Raw genomic sequence first — 19490 nt, forward strand, 5'->3', positions numbered from 1 at the left:
TTGTCTAATTTTTCTACTAAAGTCTTCATTTCTTCTTCTTAGTGATTACTAAGAGCTTTTAGATATATCTTGGTTTGATGTGTAAGGTGACAACAGGATTCACGGCTAAAAACTACTGGCAGTTACTGGCTCTGAAACGAGATGGTCTGGTTTCAATCCTGACTCTGCCACTGACGCTGTATAAGCTTGGGCAACTTACTTCACCCCCATGCTTCCGTTTCCTCATCTGCATAATGGGGATATAATAACGCTCACCGGGTTGCTATGAGTAACACATGAGTTAAAATAGTACCTAGGCATGCTAGCCATTTTCATAATGAAGGAAGTTTATTTTAAACTTTCAAACTTACAATTTTATTACGGTGTGTTTTAAGTTCTACATTAACTTTTAGAAATATGTGATGTATTTTAAGCAGAAATAAATACATCAAAAATATGTGCATAGGACACCCTCTTTAAATATACATAAGGATAAATAGGAAGAAACAGGAACTATGTATTCATTCAATAATTATCAATTAAATTCCCACTACAGGCTAGGAACTAGGAACATAATGAATTATAGAAAGGCAGGGTCCCTCTCTTTATACCAAGCACTACACTTCAGAGATACAACAGGTAATTTTGTTTTTTTCTTTTTCTTTTAAGTTCCAGAATACCTGTGCATAAAGTGCAGGTTTGTTACATAGGTATACATGTGCCATGGTGGTTTGCTGCACCTGTGAACCCATCACCTACGTTTTAAGCCCCAAATGCATTAGCTATTTGTCCTAACGCTCTCCCTCCCCTTGCTCCCCCACTCTCCCACAGGCCCTAGCATGTATTGTTCCCCTCCCACAACAGGCAATTTTCATTGCACATGGAGGGACATTTAAGCCACACTAAATGAGGGAAGGGTAACCTTTCTGAGAAAATATCAAGCTGATAAAGTAGAGATTAATCAAATACAAAGTGGAAGGAAGGGAATTTCCACAGAGAGGGAACAGCATGGTGCAAATGCTTGAAAGCCAAGGAACACTGTGTGGGAGAACAGCGAGATGTCAGGGTAACTAGCACAGCTACAGCTCAGAGCACATACAGTGTGAGAGTGAGAGAGTAGGTCACTGAGCAGGACACAGACGACACTTCAGACTTCTGAACAGGACCTTGAAAGGACTTATCCTGGGAGCCATAAGGAGCCACTGAAGAATTTTAAGCAGAAGAACAATGCTAGATTTGCTCTTTAGAAAGTTCACTATAGCCACACTAGATAATGAACCAGAGGGGAATGAGACCAGAAGCATAAAATGTCAGAACCTAAAACCATGCCCAAGACCATATTACCTCAGCTGTACAACTGAGAAAATGCAGGTGTGAGGAGGAAGAGGTTGATATCAAGTGACCAGTGACTGGTCTGGGGTCTCACAAGTGCTCAGAATGGAAAAACTAGGAGATCTGAAGTCTCTGAGCTTCTAATTCTGGGCTCTTATTGATCTTGTGCTACACAGTCTGATGATGGATGGTACTGCACCATTTTCTAAACTGTCTCAAGAGCTTCTCTTAAATAACATGTCTACCTCCTTTCTGAACATCAGGCACAGAACAGATGACTCAGTGCTACTCTAAAAAATGACCTTCCTTTTTCTAAAATATAATTAAATACCCCATTATGGGCAAAAACCTTGGTGATCAGAAAATAGTCAACCATTTCCATAGTCAAATGATGTATGGGAAGGAGCATATTTTGAACAAGACAGTTGGTACAGACTTGTGTCCTTGTAAGGATGCAGCAAAAAAGCAAACTCAGTTTTTCTTATTATATATATCTCGAAACACCCAACACAGACTACTTCTGTGACCACTGGTCACCAAAATGGGTGGAGATTTCTCTCTACCAGCAACTCATTCTGCAGATGATTCTCCACTGGACACCAGCTGAGTGTTCTGCAATTCAATTCAATTCTGACACTACGTGGAGATAGCATGAGATCCCACAGGTTGAGGGCTCAGTCCCACAACTGGCTTCAGATGCCGGTCACAGGCACAGTCCTGTGCTTCTGAACTACCAGCTGTAAATCAGGGTTCCCACAACTCGCTGCTGTGGTTCAATTAATTTGCCAGAGCAGCTCACAGAACTTAGGGAAACACTTACTTATGTTTAGCCATTTATTAGAAAGGTATTACGAAGGATACAGATGAACAGCCAGATGGAAGGATGCATGGGTCAAGGTATGCGAGAAGCAGCCTGGAGCTTCTATACCCTCTCCAGGTTCCCTCTCCTTCAGGAACCTCCACGTGCTCAGCTGTCTGAAAACCCTCCCAAACCCTGTGGTGTTGGGTTTTTATGGAGGCTTCATTACACAGGCATGACTGAGTAAATCACTGGCCTTTGGTGATCTGCTTACCCTTCACCCCCTTTCCCCTCTAAGGAGGCTGGAGGACAGGGCTGGAAGTCCCAACCTTCTAAGCATACCTTGGTCTTCTGGTGAACAGCCCCCAATCTGAAGCTATAGGAGCCCCCAGCCACTGGTCATTTCAAAACAGTGAAAAGACAGTTATCACTCTGGTGATCCCATGGGTTTTATAAATTTTTTTCTGTGAGGAAACAGGGAGACCAAATACATATTTCACAATATCACAGTCCTCAAGAACACTGAATCCCCAAATTAAAATATCTATTTTATTCTTCCATTCTAATTCAGTGAAGGAGGAAATATCACGGTATTGTTAGGATATCTACCACTTGTTTATTTGTTAATCTCCTGTTTCTACAATGGCAGAATAAACCTCAAGCTCACAGATTTACTCAGGCAAAAGTATCCAGGATTTAAATTTGTTTTGTATGATAATCGATAGTGATTTTTCCATTTAAGAAAGTGATTCAATGATTTTAAGATGACTCAGTGTGATGATTAATTTTATGTGTCAACTTAACTGGGTTAAGGGATACCCAGATAGCTGGCAAAATATTTCTGAGTGTGTCTGCCAGGGTGTTTCCAGAAAGATTAGCAGCATCTGAATCAGTAGGATGAGCAAGGAAGACCTGAGAGCAGCCGCCATCCAATCGCTTGAGGGCCTGGGAAGAACAAAAAGCAAAGTTGCTCTTTCTTATTGAGCAAAACTTCCATCTTCTCCTGCCCTTTGCCATCAGAACTCCAGATTCTTGAGCCCTTGGGTTTGGGACTTACACCAGCAACCCCCAGGTCCTCAAGCCTTTGGACTTGGACTGTATTATACCACCGGCCTTCCTGGTTCTCCAGCTTGTAGAAAACATACTGCAGGATTTAGTCTCCATAATCACATGAGCCAATTCCCATCATAAATTCCTCTCATATATCTAGATATCATATTGGTTCTGTTTTGCTGGAGAATCCTAATGCAGTCAGCAAACATGAATAAAGATGGACAAAATGTCAGGAAGATACAACTGAACAATATACTTATGAAACAGTCAAATTATTCCACCATAATCACATGGAAAGATCCTGCAGAAAATGCCTACGTTCACTTGAATCATTCATAGCAACAACCACTGGACACGGTTTTATTGGACACTATGAGCTTAGTAAGGTTCCAGGTTTTACACCAGTAATTCCATCTTGGGCTACTTACAAGCATGTCAAACTGCTGATGAACTTGGAGACCCAAAAAGGAACTGTGGAAAACATTACTTCACAAACAACCGTGCTCTCAGCACTACACAGTACAAGTAAAACTGGTCCTAATCTTTACAAACACTCTGTATAAAGGTTTTTCCTGACTAACTGACACAAATGTACCCTTTTCAATAGGTACAAATGTACCTATTGAACAAAGAAGTTCAATACACCAATGAAATAATGGGACAAGCAATTTATGGAATCTAAATAAGTTCTTATAAATAGTCCCCTTGCCCCTCTCGGGTGGTGCAATCTCTGACTGCTACCCAGGTTGCAACCCCTATTCCTGAGTAAATGCAAATTTACCTCTGAGGAGTTGACCTTTTTTGGAAGGCGCAGGAGGGGAGACAACACTAAGCATTTAGGTAATTTAGATATTACAAAGGGCAAGCTGGTACATATCACATAATATCAGCATAACTCACTGCTTCATAAAAGTGGAGGAGGTAATAGTCATTGATTAAGGAAAACAATTGATAACAGTGATTTTATGATAAGTTTTCTGTTTAAGACATGTCCTTTCATGTAAGGTAATATTTTGGTGAAAATGTATCAAAATGCTTTAAATCTGTATGTCTTCAGACACAGGAAGTAGCTGAAAGAGCTTGCAGAAAATGAACTAAACATTAGCCAGGTGCAATGGCTCAGGCCTATAATCCCAGCACTTTGGGAGGCCAAGGCAGGCATATCGCTTGAGTCCAGGAGTGTAAGACCAGCCTGGGCAACATAGCAAGACCCTGTCTCTACAAAAACTACAAAAATTAGCCAGGAGTGGTGACGTGAGTCTGTAGTCCCAGCTACCTGGGAGGCTGAGGAGGGAGGCCTGAGCCTAGGAGGAGGAGGCTGCAGTGAGCCATGATCACGCCACTGCAACAGAGTGAGACCCTGTCTCAAAAACAAAACAAAAATAAATTAAATGCATCTTAACGATCACAAAAACATCTGTCGAACGATTTAAGTCGTGTAAAGAATGACATCTTTCTAGCTTTTCTCAGAGCTAGGAAAAAGGAGCTTTCCATGTCTAGAACACGGGGATGATGAGCACTATAGACAACTCTGGAAAATTTGGACTGTATTCAAGATTTCTATAATGGCCAAATGAGTGAAAAATCCAAAGATTTTAGAATTATGAGCTTCAAAGGGCCCAAAATACATAGAGCATAATGTATGAGAAGAATGGAAAAGAAACAAATTCATGTTTGTTAAACTTAATAAAAAAGTGAAATGGGAGACAGAACTCAAGTGCAAAGTTGAGCACAAGAAGATCTCTGGTTAACAGGCTAGTAATATTCATCAGCAAACTCTTAACAACAGTATTGATGAACAGCTCCAGAAAACACTTCCTTTAGCCAGTGTATTAGATGATGATGATGATGTGGAATGGCCACAGCAAAGGGTCTATAGGTCCTCCTTGCCCAGATGCAGCCACTTAACCAGCAAAATAATGAATGGTATAAATACAAATATCAAGCCACTGTACACAACATTAACTCAACAGAAAGAAGCACATTAGGGTCACCTCAGTGAGTAGTACATGCAGAAAATGACAACGGAAGTGAGAGGTGTGTCCACCCTGTAATCCGTTTCTACAGGACACCTCCCCTTCAGCTTACTTACCACTCAGACATAAAACCAGGCCACAATATTCTCTCCCTGACCAAGCTGTTCAACTGACACCAAGTCCCTAAAATATATCTCAGGGTTCCAGACCTCATACTTTCCAAATTATGTCTGGCACTTCCTTTAGCCAGCATACCTAAAAAACCATTCAGGGCTAAGGATCCATGAATCACGTCAAAGAACACAGGGCTAACACATCACAGAAAATGGCCCACATGCTAAGGGGCCCATGACCATCCTCACCCCTGCTGCTTACACCACAACACAATTCAAGTGTGCTACACAAATCTGCAATCCTCAATATTTTAATGAACAACTTCAAAATAACACGTAGCCATCTGGCATGCCTGTACTAGGTAAGGGCATTTCACTGTCTGTGCTGGCATCAGCCTTCCCCAAGCACAAACACAGATGCTAGGTTAACGGTCAACTCCTCTACTCTCACTGAAATCCCTGCCACACTGTTAGAGACTAAGAATTCAAAAACTTCTTTGCAGATCTATAGTCTCTCCATTCCAAGGTTTGTGAAGCTGTCACTGTTCTACCAGCCCACCAAGCTAACAAGCTAAGGTACTACCTAGCAAGTACTTAACAGTGCCACTGTTTAAAACTGATCAGCAAAAAAAAAAAAAAAAAAAAAAAAAAAAAACCACACCTGATCGGGGCCACAGAAATAAACTTGTGCCTCATGAAAGAAAAACATCTAAATATCAAAATGCTCAGGCCAGGTGTGATGGCTCACACTTGTAATCCCAGCACTTAGAAGGACCAAGGCAAGCAGATCCCTGAGGTCAGGAGCTCAAGACCACCCTGACCAACATGGAGAAACCCCATCTCTACAAAAATTACAAAATTGGCTGGGTGTGGTGGCACATGCCTGTAATCCCAGCTACTCAGGAGGCTGAGGCAGGAGAATCACTTGAACATGGGTGGCAGAAGTTGCTGTGGGCCAAGACAGTGCATTTGCACTCCAGCCTGGGCAACAAGAGTGGAGAAAAAAAAAAAGCCCAAGCACTGTAGAAAAAAAAAAACCCTATAAAATATAAAAAAAAGGCATATGGGCCAGGTATAGTGGCACACACCTGCAGTCCCAGCTACTCTGGAGGCTGAGGTGAGAGGATTGCTTGGGCCCAGGAGATTGAGGTTGCAGTGAGCTGTGATCAAGCCGCTACGCTTCAGCCTTGGTGACAGAATGAAATGCGGTCTCAAAACTCACATGGAACATATTGAGCCTTATGTAATAAGAAAAGACTTATTCAGCAAACTAGACTTAAAATTCTTAAAATTCATACGTGCATATATATGTTGTGTATGTGCATATGGACATGCACCTATACATACATTTACAAGCTCACAAATAAGTTAATAAACAGACACACAACAAATTAATTATAGACGTAAGAAATAACAAAAACTGCTAGCTTTTTAACCAAAAACCCACTTTTACATCTGGGGCACATGGCTAGGCTACACTTGCCTTCTTCCTTTTCTCTTGGGTGTACCATAGAGGGGCCACGTTACAAGTTCCAGTCAACCAAACATAAACAATACCCATTTATTATCTTATAATTCTATAAACCAGAAGTCAGGGCCAGCTTATCTGAGCTCCCCGTTTAGGGCCTCACAAGGCCAAAATCAAGGCATTGCCTAGACTGGTCTATTATTTGGAAGCTTGCGGGAAGAACTCAGATTCTTGGCAGAGTTCAATTCTTTAAGGTTGTGGGTCTAAGGTCCCTATTTTCCCTGCTGGCTGTCATCCAAGAGCTGATCTCTGCTCCTAGAGGCTACCTGAATTCCTACTCACATGGCCTCTCCCTCTTTAAGGCAACAACAGCATGTCCAGTCCTGCTCACACTTCCAGTCTCTCTAATTTTTCCTTCCGCTACCAGCCAGAGAAAATATCCTGCTTTTTCAGGACTTATGGGATTAGATCAAATCCAATCATCTAATCTTCCCTTTAGTCTTATAAAGTTAAATTCTCAGGAATGATATTTTTTCAAATTGAATGTTGTACCCACACAAAGGGGAGGAGACTACACAAGAGCAAGAGTCACTGAGAGTCGTAGCATTCTGTCTACTACATTCCTTTTCCAGGCCTGGCTCATGAATATCTCCCATGCTTGTTAAAACATACTCTTTCCCTTTGGCAACGTTGAAAACCATGTGCTAAGATGGCAGAACCCATCCAGGGTCATCCTGATTCTCTGAAGCAAATAACAGGAAATATAAATGAAAAGGACTTTAAACAACAAAGCACGATTAAGACTTCTTGGCTAAGCCAAAGTACCAGGCGCTAAGTTCAGAGTAATACAGCCAAGTCTACTGGTTTAAAATTAGATCTAAAAAAGAATTTCCATCATAGAAATTGGCAAATGAAACTGACAAGAAGAAAACATATATCAGAAGCCTATTAAGTTGAAGTTTTTCTGGTTTTTTTTGTTGTTGTTGTTTCTGAGACAGTGTCTTGCTCTACTGCCCAGGCTGCAGTAGTGTTGCAATCTGGCTCACTGCAACCTCCGCCTCCAAGGTTCAAGAAATTCTCATGCATCAGCCTCCCAAGTAGCTGGAACTACAGGCATGCACCACCATGCCGGGCTAATTTTTGTGGTTTTAGTAGAGAAGGGGCTTCGCCATGTTGGCCAGGGTGGTCTCAAACTCCTGGCCTTAATGATCTGCCCACCTCAGCCTCCCAAAGTGCCAGGATTATAGGTGCGAGCCACCATGCATGGCCAGAAGCCTATTAAGTTTCTAAAGAAATTCCATTACTCAAATCAACCATGAGTAGTTAAAAGCCTGTGACTGTAAAACAATCCTCAAATTTAAATAAACAGGAAGTTGACTGAAAAAGTTATGCAGTTCCCAAAGGGGGCACATTTCCTCTCGCCCTTCTTAGATCTAGCCAAATATATATAAGAACAAAAGAGTTCTTCCCAGATTGCAGAGCCAGATTGTATAACCAAGGAACTTCCTCTGCTGCTGGGCAGGGGACTTCATAATGTCCCCCTGCAGGATGCCATCACTGTTATGGACAATAGCTGTCCTGACTCCCATTCTCTCCTTTCCTCAGTGGGAGTGTTCACTATGGACATTATTTTCTGTACTTTTTTTTTTTTTGAGACACTCTCACTCTGTTGCCCAGGCTGGAGTGCAATGGCATGATCTTGGCTTACTGAAGCCTCTACCTCCCAGGTTCAAGGTATTCTCTTGCCTCAGACTCCCGAGTAGCTAAGATTACAGATGCACACCACCAAGCCTGGCTAATTTTTTTTATTTTTAGTAGAGACAGGTTTTGCCATGTTGGCCAGGCTGGTTCAAACTCCTCAAGTGATCCGCCTGCCTTGGCCCCCCAAAGTGCTAGGATTGCAGGCATGAGCTATGGAGCCCAGTCGATTTCCTGTACATTTAAAAGCACAGGCTGACTATCTGCTTTATGTTTCATTCAAGCATTATTCCGTGATATGATTTGGCTGTGTCACCACCCAAATCTCATCTTAAACTATAGTTCCCATAATCCCCATGTGTCATGGGAGGGACCTGGTAGGAGGTAATTGAGTCATGGGGGTATGGGGGTAGGTACCTCCATGCTGTTCTTGTGATAGTGAGTGAATTCTCATGAGATCTGATGGTTTTAAGAGGCTTTTCCCCCACTTCGCTCTGTACTTCTCCTTGCTGCCATCACATAAAGGACATTTTTGATCCCCCTTCCACTATGATTGTAAGTTTCCTGAGGCCTCCCCAGCCATGCAGAACTGTGAGTCAATTAAGCCTCTTTCCTTTATAAACTACCCAGTCTCGGGTATGTCTTTATTAGCAGCATAAGAACAGACTAATACATACCTTGACATTGAGGTATCTCTTAGCATTATAATACTATTCCCATTCGGATCTATGGGGAAAGGTCGGTTTCAACTATAAAAAAGATATTTCTTTTTTTTATATATATCATAATTCAAAAAAAGCCAGAAAACACTGCCTAGAGGTCCTTCAGAGTCCTAAGTATCCAAGCAAATCTCCATGGAACTGTGGGTTCTTCACAAGTATTACACACAGCTTCTCCATATTCATCTATACTATCTACAATTTGACTCAGGGGATGGGGGAGGGAGATTAGGGCAGAGCAACTACAACAACATATTTGCAATTTAGAAGTTGTACTAAATGTAAAACCTTCAAAAATAATGAAGTTACTTCCTAAAGCATTTGTCATCAGCTAATGATTTAGTACAGCACGAAGACATTTTGTTGGTACAATGCAAAAGACTTGGCAGGGTCTCACAATCATGGCATTTTAATAAGTATAGCTATAGCTCTCTTCTTAGTCTTTATTATCCATCAGATACCATGTACATCATTCTTAAGCTTTTGGGCTCCTTAAGTGCTTAGGGAAACAAAAAAATTCTAAACCAAAAACACCTAGAAGGGTTGTATTACAAAGTTTCAAAGCTTCATATGTTGTCTCCTGCTGTCTCAACATTCATTCCCACATACACTAACTGTGAACACTCCACCCAAGTAACCAGGTGTACAAGTGTGATAAAGCTGGCCCCTACCACAAGTTCACCTCTCTGCCTTCTGACCATGGCCTACCAATGCACCAACGCAAATTCATCACATGCACAAAAATGCACCAATGAAATCCCCTCCCACCTTTTCCTGTGAACTGCACCAAGATTGCTAGTAAAGGAATTTGCCCACAGTCCTTGCTCTCTCCACTCCCACCTGTTTCCCAACTGCTTAGCTGATCCTGCTCTCAGGGCCATCACCTCCACCCAATATGTGCCCCTCTCCTATTCTCCTGTACAGTGATTCTGCCATTCTAAGACCTGTGAGTACAATAAACTTTGTTTTCTTGAGCCTCTCCTGTGTCCCCTCTTGTGGCTACACCTCACTGACCACTACCTAAAAGAATACAGGATAAGTGTACAAAGGATTAAAAGAACAAAAAGGGGAAAGAGAGGCCAAAAACTCCAATTTCTGACTGGGTGCAGTGGCTCATGCCTGTAATCTGACACTCTGGGAGGCCAAGGCGGGCAGATCACCTTAAGCCACGAGTTTGAGAGCAGCCTGACCAACATGGAGAAACCCTGTCTCTACTAAAAGTACAAAATCAGCTGGGCATAGTGGCACATGCCTGTAATCTCAGATATTCGGGAGGCTGAGGCAGGAGAATCGCTTGAACCCAGGAGGCGGATGTTGCAGTGAGCCAAGATCATGCCATTGCACTCCAGCCTGGACAAGAGTAAAACTCTGTCTCAAAAAAAAAAAAAAATCCACTGACATCTTCCCCACTTAGTATCTTCCCTATCTGGCCTTAAATTCAGGACTGCTCATCCCTAGAAAGCCCCACCAGGTATCCACTTTGAAGTCTGAAGCAGTTCTTAAACTCCATCTTCTCACCTAATTATCGAGATTCATTTGTCAGTGTGTCCTGCCCTTCTTTCTCCTCTGCCTCAAGCTATTCCTCTGAAGAAAGCCCTCAAGTTGCTTGACGCCCTGAGACTCTGTATGCAGCAAAAGAGGCTTGGCAGAATGGAATTTGCTCTGCAAGCTTCAGCTCCCCTCCCCTGAATATTAAACCTCTCCCTTCCACAATGATATCTGTCCTCAAAGCAGTCATCATTTGCCCCAACCAAGTCTTGCCATTTTCTAGCATACTTCTAATTAATTTGCAGGCTACCTTAAAATTTTCCAAGTACACTGAAACAAAAATTCATAAAAAAATTTAAAACATTGAAGAATCACTATGCGGGGAAAAGCTTGCAAAAATATAACTTGTTTCAACAACAAAAACTTCAATCAGGAGGACTCTCAGGCTAGAGGGAAATCATTTTCAGTCACCACTTTCTTTTCATATCCCCACAGGCCCATGCGCCAGTATATCATCACATAGATGACTTAAAGCTCATTAATAACATTTTGTTTTATATGGTTAAATTGATCCTTATTATGCAAGCATGGCACTCTTACAAGCATTATCTTCATTCAATCCTGACACCTCTGGAAAGGTTTTTTATATCTGATTGCTGCTAAAATTAATGCAGAGAAGGCTGCATTTTGATTACGCATCCTAAAGCCCAGTAACAGAACTGTTGGAGTGAGGGTATTGTAAGAAACACCCATTTTCTCCTTATGACATGATCAATTTTTTTTCTTGAGATGGAGTCTCACTCTGTTGCCCAAGCTGGAGTGCAGTGGCAGCATCTCAGCTCACTGCAATCTCTGCCTCCTGGTTCAAGCGATTTTCCTGCCTCAGCATCCTGGGTTGCTAGGATTACAGGCACCTGCCACCACATCTGGCTAATCTTTTTGTATTTTTAGTAGAGACAAGGTTTCACCACACTAGGCAAGCTGGTTTTGAACTCCTGACCTCAAGGGATCCTCCTGCCCCAGCTTCCCAAAGTGCTGGGATTACTGGCATGAGCCACCACGCTCCGCGATATTTTTACTTTTTGAGGGGAGGGACAGCAATTAGGGATTTATTTAAGAAGCTGGTAATAGGCTAACGACATTCTCCCTCAGAAAAGTGCATGTACAAAACATGACTTATAATTTTATAAAATATATAGGCCCCTAGCAGCCTATTACAGACACTGGCTAAGAATCTGAAAGGGTACAGGTGTGGAAATCCTGGGTCAAGCAACAAGCCACAGCCAAGATTTTAAAGAGTGGACTGCTTAGAGGCAATTAAGAAACTGAGAATCTCACTGAGATAAAGTCATAACTATTTAATCCAATACTTTTAAGTTTCACATCTCACCAAATCAACAAATGCATGAAAGATTTATGTAATGGTCTCCTGAGCAAAGCATCTATATAAAATACAGCAATCTGAATGAGGAAATTAGGTAAAACAAAAGGACACAGAACACAAACATAATGAAATTTTCCCCGTTAAGGAATCCAAGTGTCACAGATAAGCACATACCAGACAGTATCATGAAACCCAGCCTACCCAAATTAATGTTATCATTTTAAAAAACCACAAAACGCAGTTTATAATAGGTATATTTCTGTCTCGGTCTACTAATAAAATACCGTACAATGAGTAACTTATAAATACAGTTTGGGAGGCTAGGAAGTCCAGGATAAAGGCACCAGCAGATCGTGTGCCTGGCGAGGGCCCACCCTTTGCTTCAAAGATGGTCCCTTGTTGCTAAACTCTCACACAGTGGAAGGGGACAGAGTGACCCCTTCAACCTTTTTTGAGGGCACTAATCCCATTTATGACTTAATCATGAGAGCCCCTGTGACTTAATCTCCTCCTAAAGGCCCATCTCTCAATACTGTCATATTGGTAGTCAAGTTTCAACATATGTATTTTAGGGGGACACATTCAGACCTTAGCAATATGCTAACCAACTCATTAAAAAAAGAAGCAAGTGTGTCTTTTTGAATGTAATAGAAAGTTATATGTTATTTACAGACTGAATTGTCCTCTTAGATGCTGAATCAAATATAGAATACTGTGGTTAATCCTTTTACGCAAATAATGACTGTTATGGATTGAACTGTGCCCCTCCCAAAATTGATATTAAAGTCCTAATTACAATAGCTCAGAATGCAACCTTACTTGGAAATAGGGGCATTACAGATATAATTCCTTAAGATGAAGTGATAGTGGAGTGGGATAGGCTTGCCCAATCCTATATGACTTGGGGTCCTTATAAAATGGGGAGATTAGGACACTGAGAGACACAGGGAGAATGCCATGTGACCATGCAGGCAGAGACCAAGTGACGTATCTACAAGCCAAGGAAGGCCAAAGATAACCAACAAAGCACCAGAGCTAAGAAAGCCTGGAATAGATCCTGCCTCATACCGACAGAGGGCTTGTGGCCCTCCTGGCACCTGGGTCTCAGACTTCGAGTGTGCTTGTCTCAAGAAGTGGGAGACAATACATTTCTGTTGCTGAAACCACTCAGTTTGTAGTGCTTTGTTACAGCAGCTCCAGCACACTCATAAAATGACTTAATATATTTTACTTTACTTTTACATGTTATTATAAAGCAAAATGTGTATACACCATATGCATGATAGAGTGAGTTTTTTAAAGTGCAGATTTTGTAGAAGCTTCATATTCATTGGAAACAGCTATTTTTACCTAAGCTGCTGTCAGTTTAAAACAAGTGAAAAAAATTGACACGACTTTTGTAAAATGAAATCTCAATATGAATAAAACTCACTAAAAGTAGAGTAACACACATTTGCCCTTTATTGCAGTAAAAAAAAGAATACTTTATGCTAATGACATAGTAAATTGTATCTTTATGAGCAATTAAGTAATGAAGTATATGAAAATAGGATTAATTTTTGCTATATTTATATATTTTCGTGCAGAAAGGATTTTCTCCTCTAATAAGTTTTACTTGGCATAAGATTGTTTTTACCTCCAAATTGTAAATATATTGAAAATAACTGTCAGCAACAAGGTAGAAATAATCAATTCTAACATAAGACAACAGTTGTGACTCATTTAATCAGAAACTCCAAGTACAAACAGTAAAGTATACTGTTTTATTAACATAAATATTATCCCTTACTAACACATGCAAAAAAAGCTCAATTCCATAGAAAGAAACTTTTGCCTGAACAGGTGCCTTCCACTTATAAAACCAGGCTGGGTGTGGTGGCTCACGAATGTAATCCCAGCACTTTGGGAGGTTGAGGTCAGGAGTTCGAGACCAGCCTAGTTAACATGGCTAAAACTTGTCTCTACTAAAAATACAAAAATTTGCTGGGCATGGTGGTAGGCACCTGTAATCCTAGCTACTCCGGTGGCTGAGGCAGGAGAATTGCTTGAACCCGGGAGGTGGAGGTTGCAGTGAGCCAAGATGGCGCCATTGCACTCCAGCCTGGGTGACAACAGCAAAACTCTGTCTCAAAAAATAAATAAATAAACCTAGGCTATATCACCCAGCAAGTCAGTTCTCAAAAGGAAGTAATTCTAGGTCTGAAGCTTCCTCTGCAGATTACATCAGGTTCATGAACCTGCATGGAAATAAATGGCTACAAAAGTAGGACATGACTATTTCTTTAATTTTTTTGTCACACGCAAACCATAACACAGGCTTTACATACTCTTCTAAATATACACATAGGCAAAGAACAGTTAGCTGTGCCTTAGCCTTTCTAGGAGTGTGCTACACTAAGCTATGGATAAGAGAGTATGTGCTACTTCACCTTTCAAATAAAAGGCTTTTCAGTAAAAGAAAGACAATGATGGTGATTCTGCATTTGGATTCAGTGTGATAAATAGAAACCATATAGCATCAGATGCCTACCTTCTCCAACCTTTTAAGTTCTTTCCTAACACAGTTCAAATTGTTTTTTCTACACTTTAGAGCTACATAGAACTTCAAGATTCAGCTGAAATGGAGCCCTCTGACTATTTTTGGAAAAACTAAAAGGTCTAGCTTGGGTAACTTCCATAGCATAAAGGATAGTATTTTATACTAATAAAATTATCCTTAATGTCAATAACTATCATCTATTGGACACTTTTTACATGTGTCCTACACACTCATTTCTCTTCACCTCAACCCTGAGAAATGGATATTTTGATCACTTAACAAGGACAGATTCAGAAGTTAAATAAATCTCTCAAGGTCAGAGGCAGCAGAGGCAGGATTCAAACCTTAGCCCTTGCCACTCCAAAGCCAAGACTCCTAATTGCCTTTGAGGGCACTAAGCTTTGCAAAAGAAATCTGTAGGATCAAAGTGGAAAAAAGATGTCATGTTGGTAAATCCAGTGTCGAAGTATGCTACAGAGAAGTGACCAGTAGAGAAATCAAAAAGGTTAGTAATATTGAAGAAGTTATGCCAGAGAATTCCTGGGCAGCACACATGCTTGGTTCGGTGAACATGAAAGAACTTGAAGTATACAGTTATTCGAAGCCTTCCAAACTACATCAACAAACAAAGCACTTACATTCACAAACATGTCTGGTGGAGCAGTCACAGAAAACTCCAATTATAATAGAAAAGCAAGAATAATGACATTAAGAAACATTTTTACAGAACGTCTTACTTAATTACCTAAGTTGACAGATATAATTGATTCTATAAAGGCAAGTCTATGGGGACAAAGATGATGCACACGTGTGCAAACACACACACACACGATGTGAATTTCATGCTGCATCTGTCACCATAAGTTAATCAAGGTTCTGTAAAACATAACCCTCATCTTTTCTGGATGTGGTTTATAACGGGGCTGCCATTGTGGTAGCCTAGGAAAAACCTCATTACTTCTGAGAAATTATGAGAAAGCTCATTAATTAAGGCTAACCGATGAAAAAATATTTAACACTAAATTATGAAAAACATTTCAAGGTAAGTCATCAAAACCCTTGGCTAGAGATCCCGTAAATTTGAACATATTTTAGAAGGATAAAAAATTAGTAATCACAACACATTATGTAAGAAATAGGTCACAGCGTAAGTACTCGCTTATTCGTCCCTATGTAAAATTCTTCGAGTCCAATGATTTTAATTATTAGAATCTAGGTTAATTTGTTTTATTACAATCACAGTGTACTAACCCCATAAAGAACAATGGGTACATCTAAGATGTCAAAGGTTCATTAAAAACTATTTAAAATACGGGATGATTTTAAGTCTTCAATAATTTGGTTAAGCTAAGGCTGCAAAACTCAAGGGAAATATTTAAGACCCGCAGACTGCTGGTCATGCCCTGGCCTCAAAGGAGTTCACGACCTAGTTCTCCAGGAAAAAGTTAATGTATGCGGGTCCCTAAAGGAAGCCCCCAGCCTCCCATTCCTCCGGAGCCTGCGGGCGGCGGGGAAGGAGGGTTCTGACCACCGGGGAAGGTAGAAGAGCGCAGACCGCCGGCCTCCGCGCCGCCACCCCCAGTGCGGCCACCGCTCGTGCCGACACATCCCGGGACAGCCGGGCGCACCGACTCCGCAAGGTCACCCGGGAAGAGGGGACTTTACATAATCTCCCGCCGCGCCGCCCGGGCACCTGCACTCCGCGGCAGCAGTGCAGCCCCGGTCCCCTTCCCGCAGCGCGGTGGTGAGGTGGTGCGGGGGCGGCGGGCAGCGCTACCAGGCGGGACGCCGGGGACCCGCGGGCGGGCAGCGCGCACCGAGCCGGGGGCGGGGAACCGAGGGCGGACGCCCAGCCTGGGGATGCCCCGAGCCGCCGCGGCGGGCGAGGCGGGGCGCGGCCGGCGCGGGCGAGGCGCGGTGCCGGGGTCCCCGAGCTGCCGCCGGACGGCCAGCGTCGAGCGCGCCCTTCGCAGCTTCGCCCCGGACTGCGCGGGACGCACCTGCCGCGCTTCTTACCTGAGTGGCTTTGTGGAACTGCTTCTTGAGCCCGGCCACCGACATGGTGCAGGAGGCCGCGCGGGCGGCTGCGGTGCGGGCGGGAGGCGGCGGCGGAGCGGGACCGGAGGGCCGGCGGGGCGGCGCGTTCTCCTGGCCGCCGCTGATCGTGCCGCCGCCGGGGCTGTGGGCGCGAGGGCGCGGAGCCGAACGGGGCACGGGCTCCTGCGGAGAGACACTCTGACGTCAAGGGCGGGTGATGCGGCCTCTTAAAGGGGACGCGGGAAGCCCCGCCCCAGGCGCGGGGACGCCCGGGCAGGTGCCGTGGCGCGCGGTACCTGGGCGCGGGCGCCCGCTTCGGGGCTGTGGCTCAGCGGCACCCGCGGGCGTATCCCTGGTCAGCGGGCCGACGACGTCCTCCTGTCCCGGGGCTGGTGTTTGTGGCCCCGCGGGCTGCGGACGGGTCGCTGCAGATGGTTAGCCCAGGCACCCGCAAAACTCAGGGGACTTGCTGGGCTTCCAGGTAGCCGCGGCGGCGCTGCCTGCAGACGGCCCTCCTGCCCTTTGAGCCTGGCCTCTCCGCAGCCTCAGCCTGAAAAGGAGTGGCCTTCTATCTGGACTAATGACTAAGTCATTGCTCCTTCGGTGCCTTGCCCTGCCTGGTTGGTCACAGAAAACATTTCTCTGCCCTGGTTTCGATATCCCTATCTTACATTAGGAAAGCCACACACACTTTTCCCCCGATCTGATAAAATTTAACAACTTAAAAAGAACAGGAGCCCTTAAGCCTGGACAGATAAATAGAAGTCTTACTACAAAAATAGCATTTAATCCTCTGGTTACAGAAATTAAAAAGCCCAAATGTGAACTTGGTGTTGGTTAACACCAAGTTATGGTTAACACCAAATGCTTGTGAATTTAGGGTTTCCGATCTGATAAAAATCAAAATATAATGTGAAAAAGCACGATACTAAGTTATATACAGATACTTCCTATGTAACCAAGGAGGTATGGCTGGCTAAAGTGAAACTGATAGAATCAGATGACTTGGGAGCAGAGCAGCACTAAATGCCTTTTGTGCTCTGGTACTTAACCACGTCTGATTTTTCTAGGACTGAGGAGCTGGTGGGAAAGAACTTGGACGCTGTCCCCATATGTGGACCACAGTGATAAGAAGGAGAAGCCAGAAGGACAGAAGTCAAGATGGAAGAAATTGCCAAGGATGGGTAGAGACAACAAGGCAGAATGGGAGTCCTAGAAATACTTTTCATGTCTCCAGAACTCCTGCTGCCTTATAGGAACCACAGACCTACCCCCACTCTTCGAGACACTGCTGCTTAGGCACAGGGTGAATATCTGATGCAAAAGGGTTCTATCCATCCGGTAGAGCTACCAGTCATGGTCTTTCTTGATGATACTGACTTTGTGTATGATACTGACATACACAAAGGCAGAGTCAAGCAGTGGTGGGCACTGGAGCAGGAGAGCACATGGACTAGGGACGCAGGCTGCAGAGAGAGGCAGATGAAAGGAGCTATTCTCCGGTGTGGTAGCCCTTACCACTGTTCATATACCTTTCCCTACCTGGCAGAATTTCGCTTTCCAAACCTCTTGTTAAGTGGAGGTATGGTTACAAGCTTTGACTAGAGGGTTAGGAGGAAAAGTGACTGTCACTTCTGCAGAAGTGGCATGAGATGTGGGTATGAGATGCAAAACTCTCTTTTCCTCTGCCACAATATTCTAGAAAGCTGTGGTATCTCAGCCAGGATCCAGAGTGAGACTAAAGCAGGCCAGAGTCCCCAGCTGACATTCAATGGGCATGTAGCATCAGTAGGAAACCTGAGTAATTTTAATTCACTGAGGCTCTGGTTGTTAGGAATAAACTTTTTTTCTCTATGTTTCCAATTTTTAAAAGGTCGCCCAGCTGGGCGCAGTGGCTCATGCCTGTAATCCCAGCACTTTGAGAGGCCATGGCAGTCAGATCACCTGAGGTCAGGAGTTCAAGACCAGCCTGACCAATGTGGAGAAACCCCAGCTCTACTAAAAAGTACAAAATTAGCTGGGTGTGGTGGTGCATGCCTGTAATTCCAGCTACTCCAGAGGCTAAGGCAGGATAATCGCTTGAGCCCTGGAGACAGAGGTTGTGGTGAGCCTAGATAACACCATTGCACTCCAGCCTAGGCAACAAAAGCAAAATTCTATCTCAAAAAAAAATTTAAAAAAAAAGTTGCCAACTACTTGCATAATAGAAAACAGTATTTTATAGTTAATTTTTACTACCACATCTCTGATCTGAACAATGGAATATTTCATAAGATAGGCCTTGGTTGAAGCTACCAAAAGATAGAGCAATTGATCTACAAAGTGGAAGGGCCTGGGATTGATATGAGCTCTGCTCTCTAATCATGAAAGATATGAAATGGAGGCCTGAATCGCCTCCTTGGAACTTTGAATACTTAACTGAGCCCCACATTATACAAAAGCCAGTTTCTATCTTTCCCTGGTTCTTCATCCACCAATTTAGAAGTCTCATGCTGCTAAACTTCAAAGAAACTACGTTGGGAGAAAAAACTATTTAAGGACATTAAATCCTTTGGAAACCATTATTCAGTCTCCCAGGCATCCTCTGCATCTCATCTGATCTGATTTGGCCATGTCTCCACCCAAATCTCTTCCCGAATTTTAAATCTCAACAATTCCCACATGTCCTGAGAGGAACCCAGTGGGAGTGATTGAATTATGGTAGCGGGTCTTTCCTACACTGTTCTTGTGATAATGAATCAGTCTCATGAGATCTGATGGTTTTAAAAATGGGAGTTTCCTGGCACAAGCTCTCTTCTCTTGTCTGCTGCCATGTGAGACGTGCCTGTCACCTTCTGCTATGATTGTGAGACTTCCCCAGCCATGTGGAACTGTGAGTCCAATTTCTTTTGTAAATTGCCCAGTC

The 19490-nt window shown here is 43.1% G+C and overlaps 1 protein-coding gene across 1 annotated transcript in view; it reads right to left on the reverse strand.

The window, feature by feature from the left end:
• Positions 1–17137, reverse strand: part of SH3GL2 (SH3 domain containing GRB2 like 2, endophilin A1) — a 214127-nt gene extending 196990 nt beyond the window's left edge. The window contains exon 1 of the mRNA XM_032300111.1: positions 16565–17137. Within this exon, the coding sequence (XP_032156002.1) occupies positions 16565–16609 (45 nt within the window). The 5' untranslated portion in view covers positions 16610–17137. The remainder of the gene's footprint in view (positions 1–16564) is intronic.
• Between the last annotated feature and the right edge of the window lie 2353 nt (positions 17138–19490).

This window comes from Sapajus apella, unplaced genomic scaffold (assembly GCF_009761245.1).
Source record: "Sapajus apella isolate SASKATOON/1434 unplaced genomic scaffold, GSC_monkey_1.0 scaffold42, whole genome shotgun sequence".
In the NCBI taxonomy this organism is placed as follows: domain Eukaryota; kingdom Metazoa; phylum Chordata; class Mammalia; order Primates; family Cebidae; genus Sapajus; species Sapajus apella.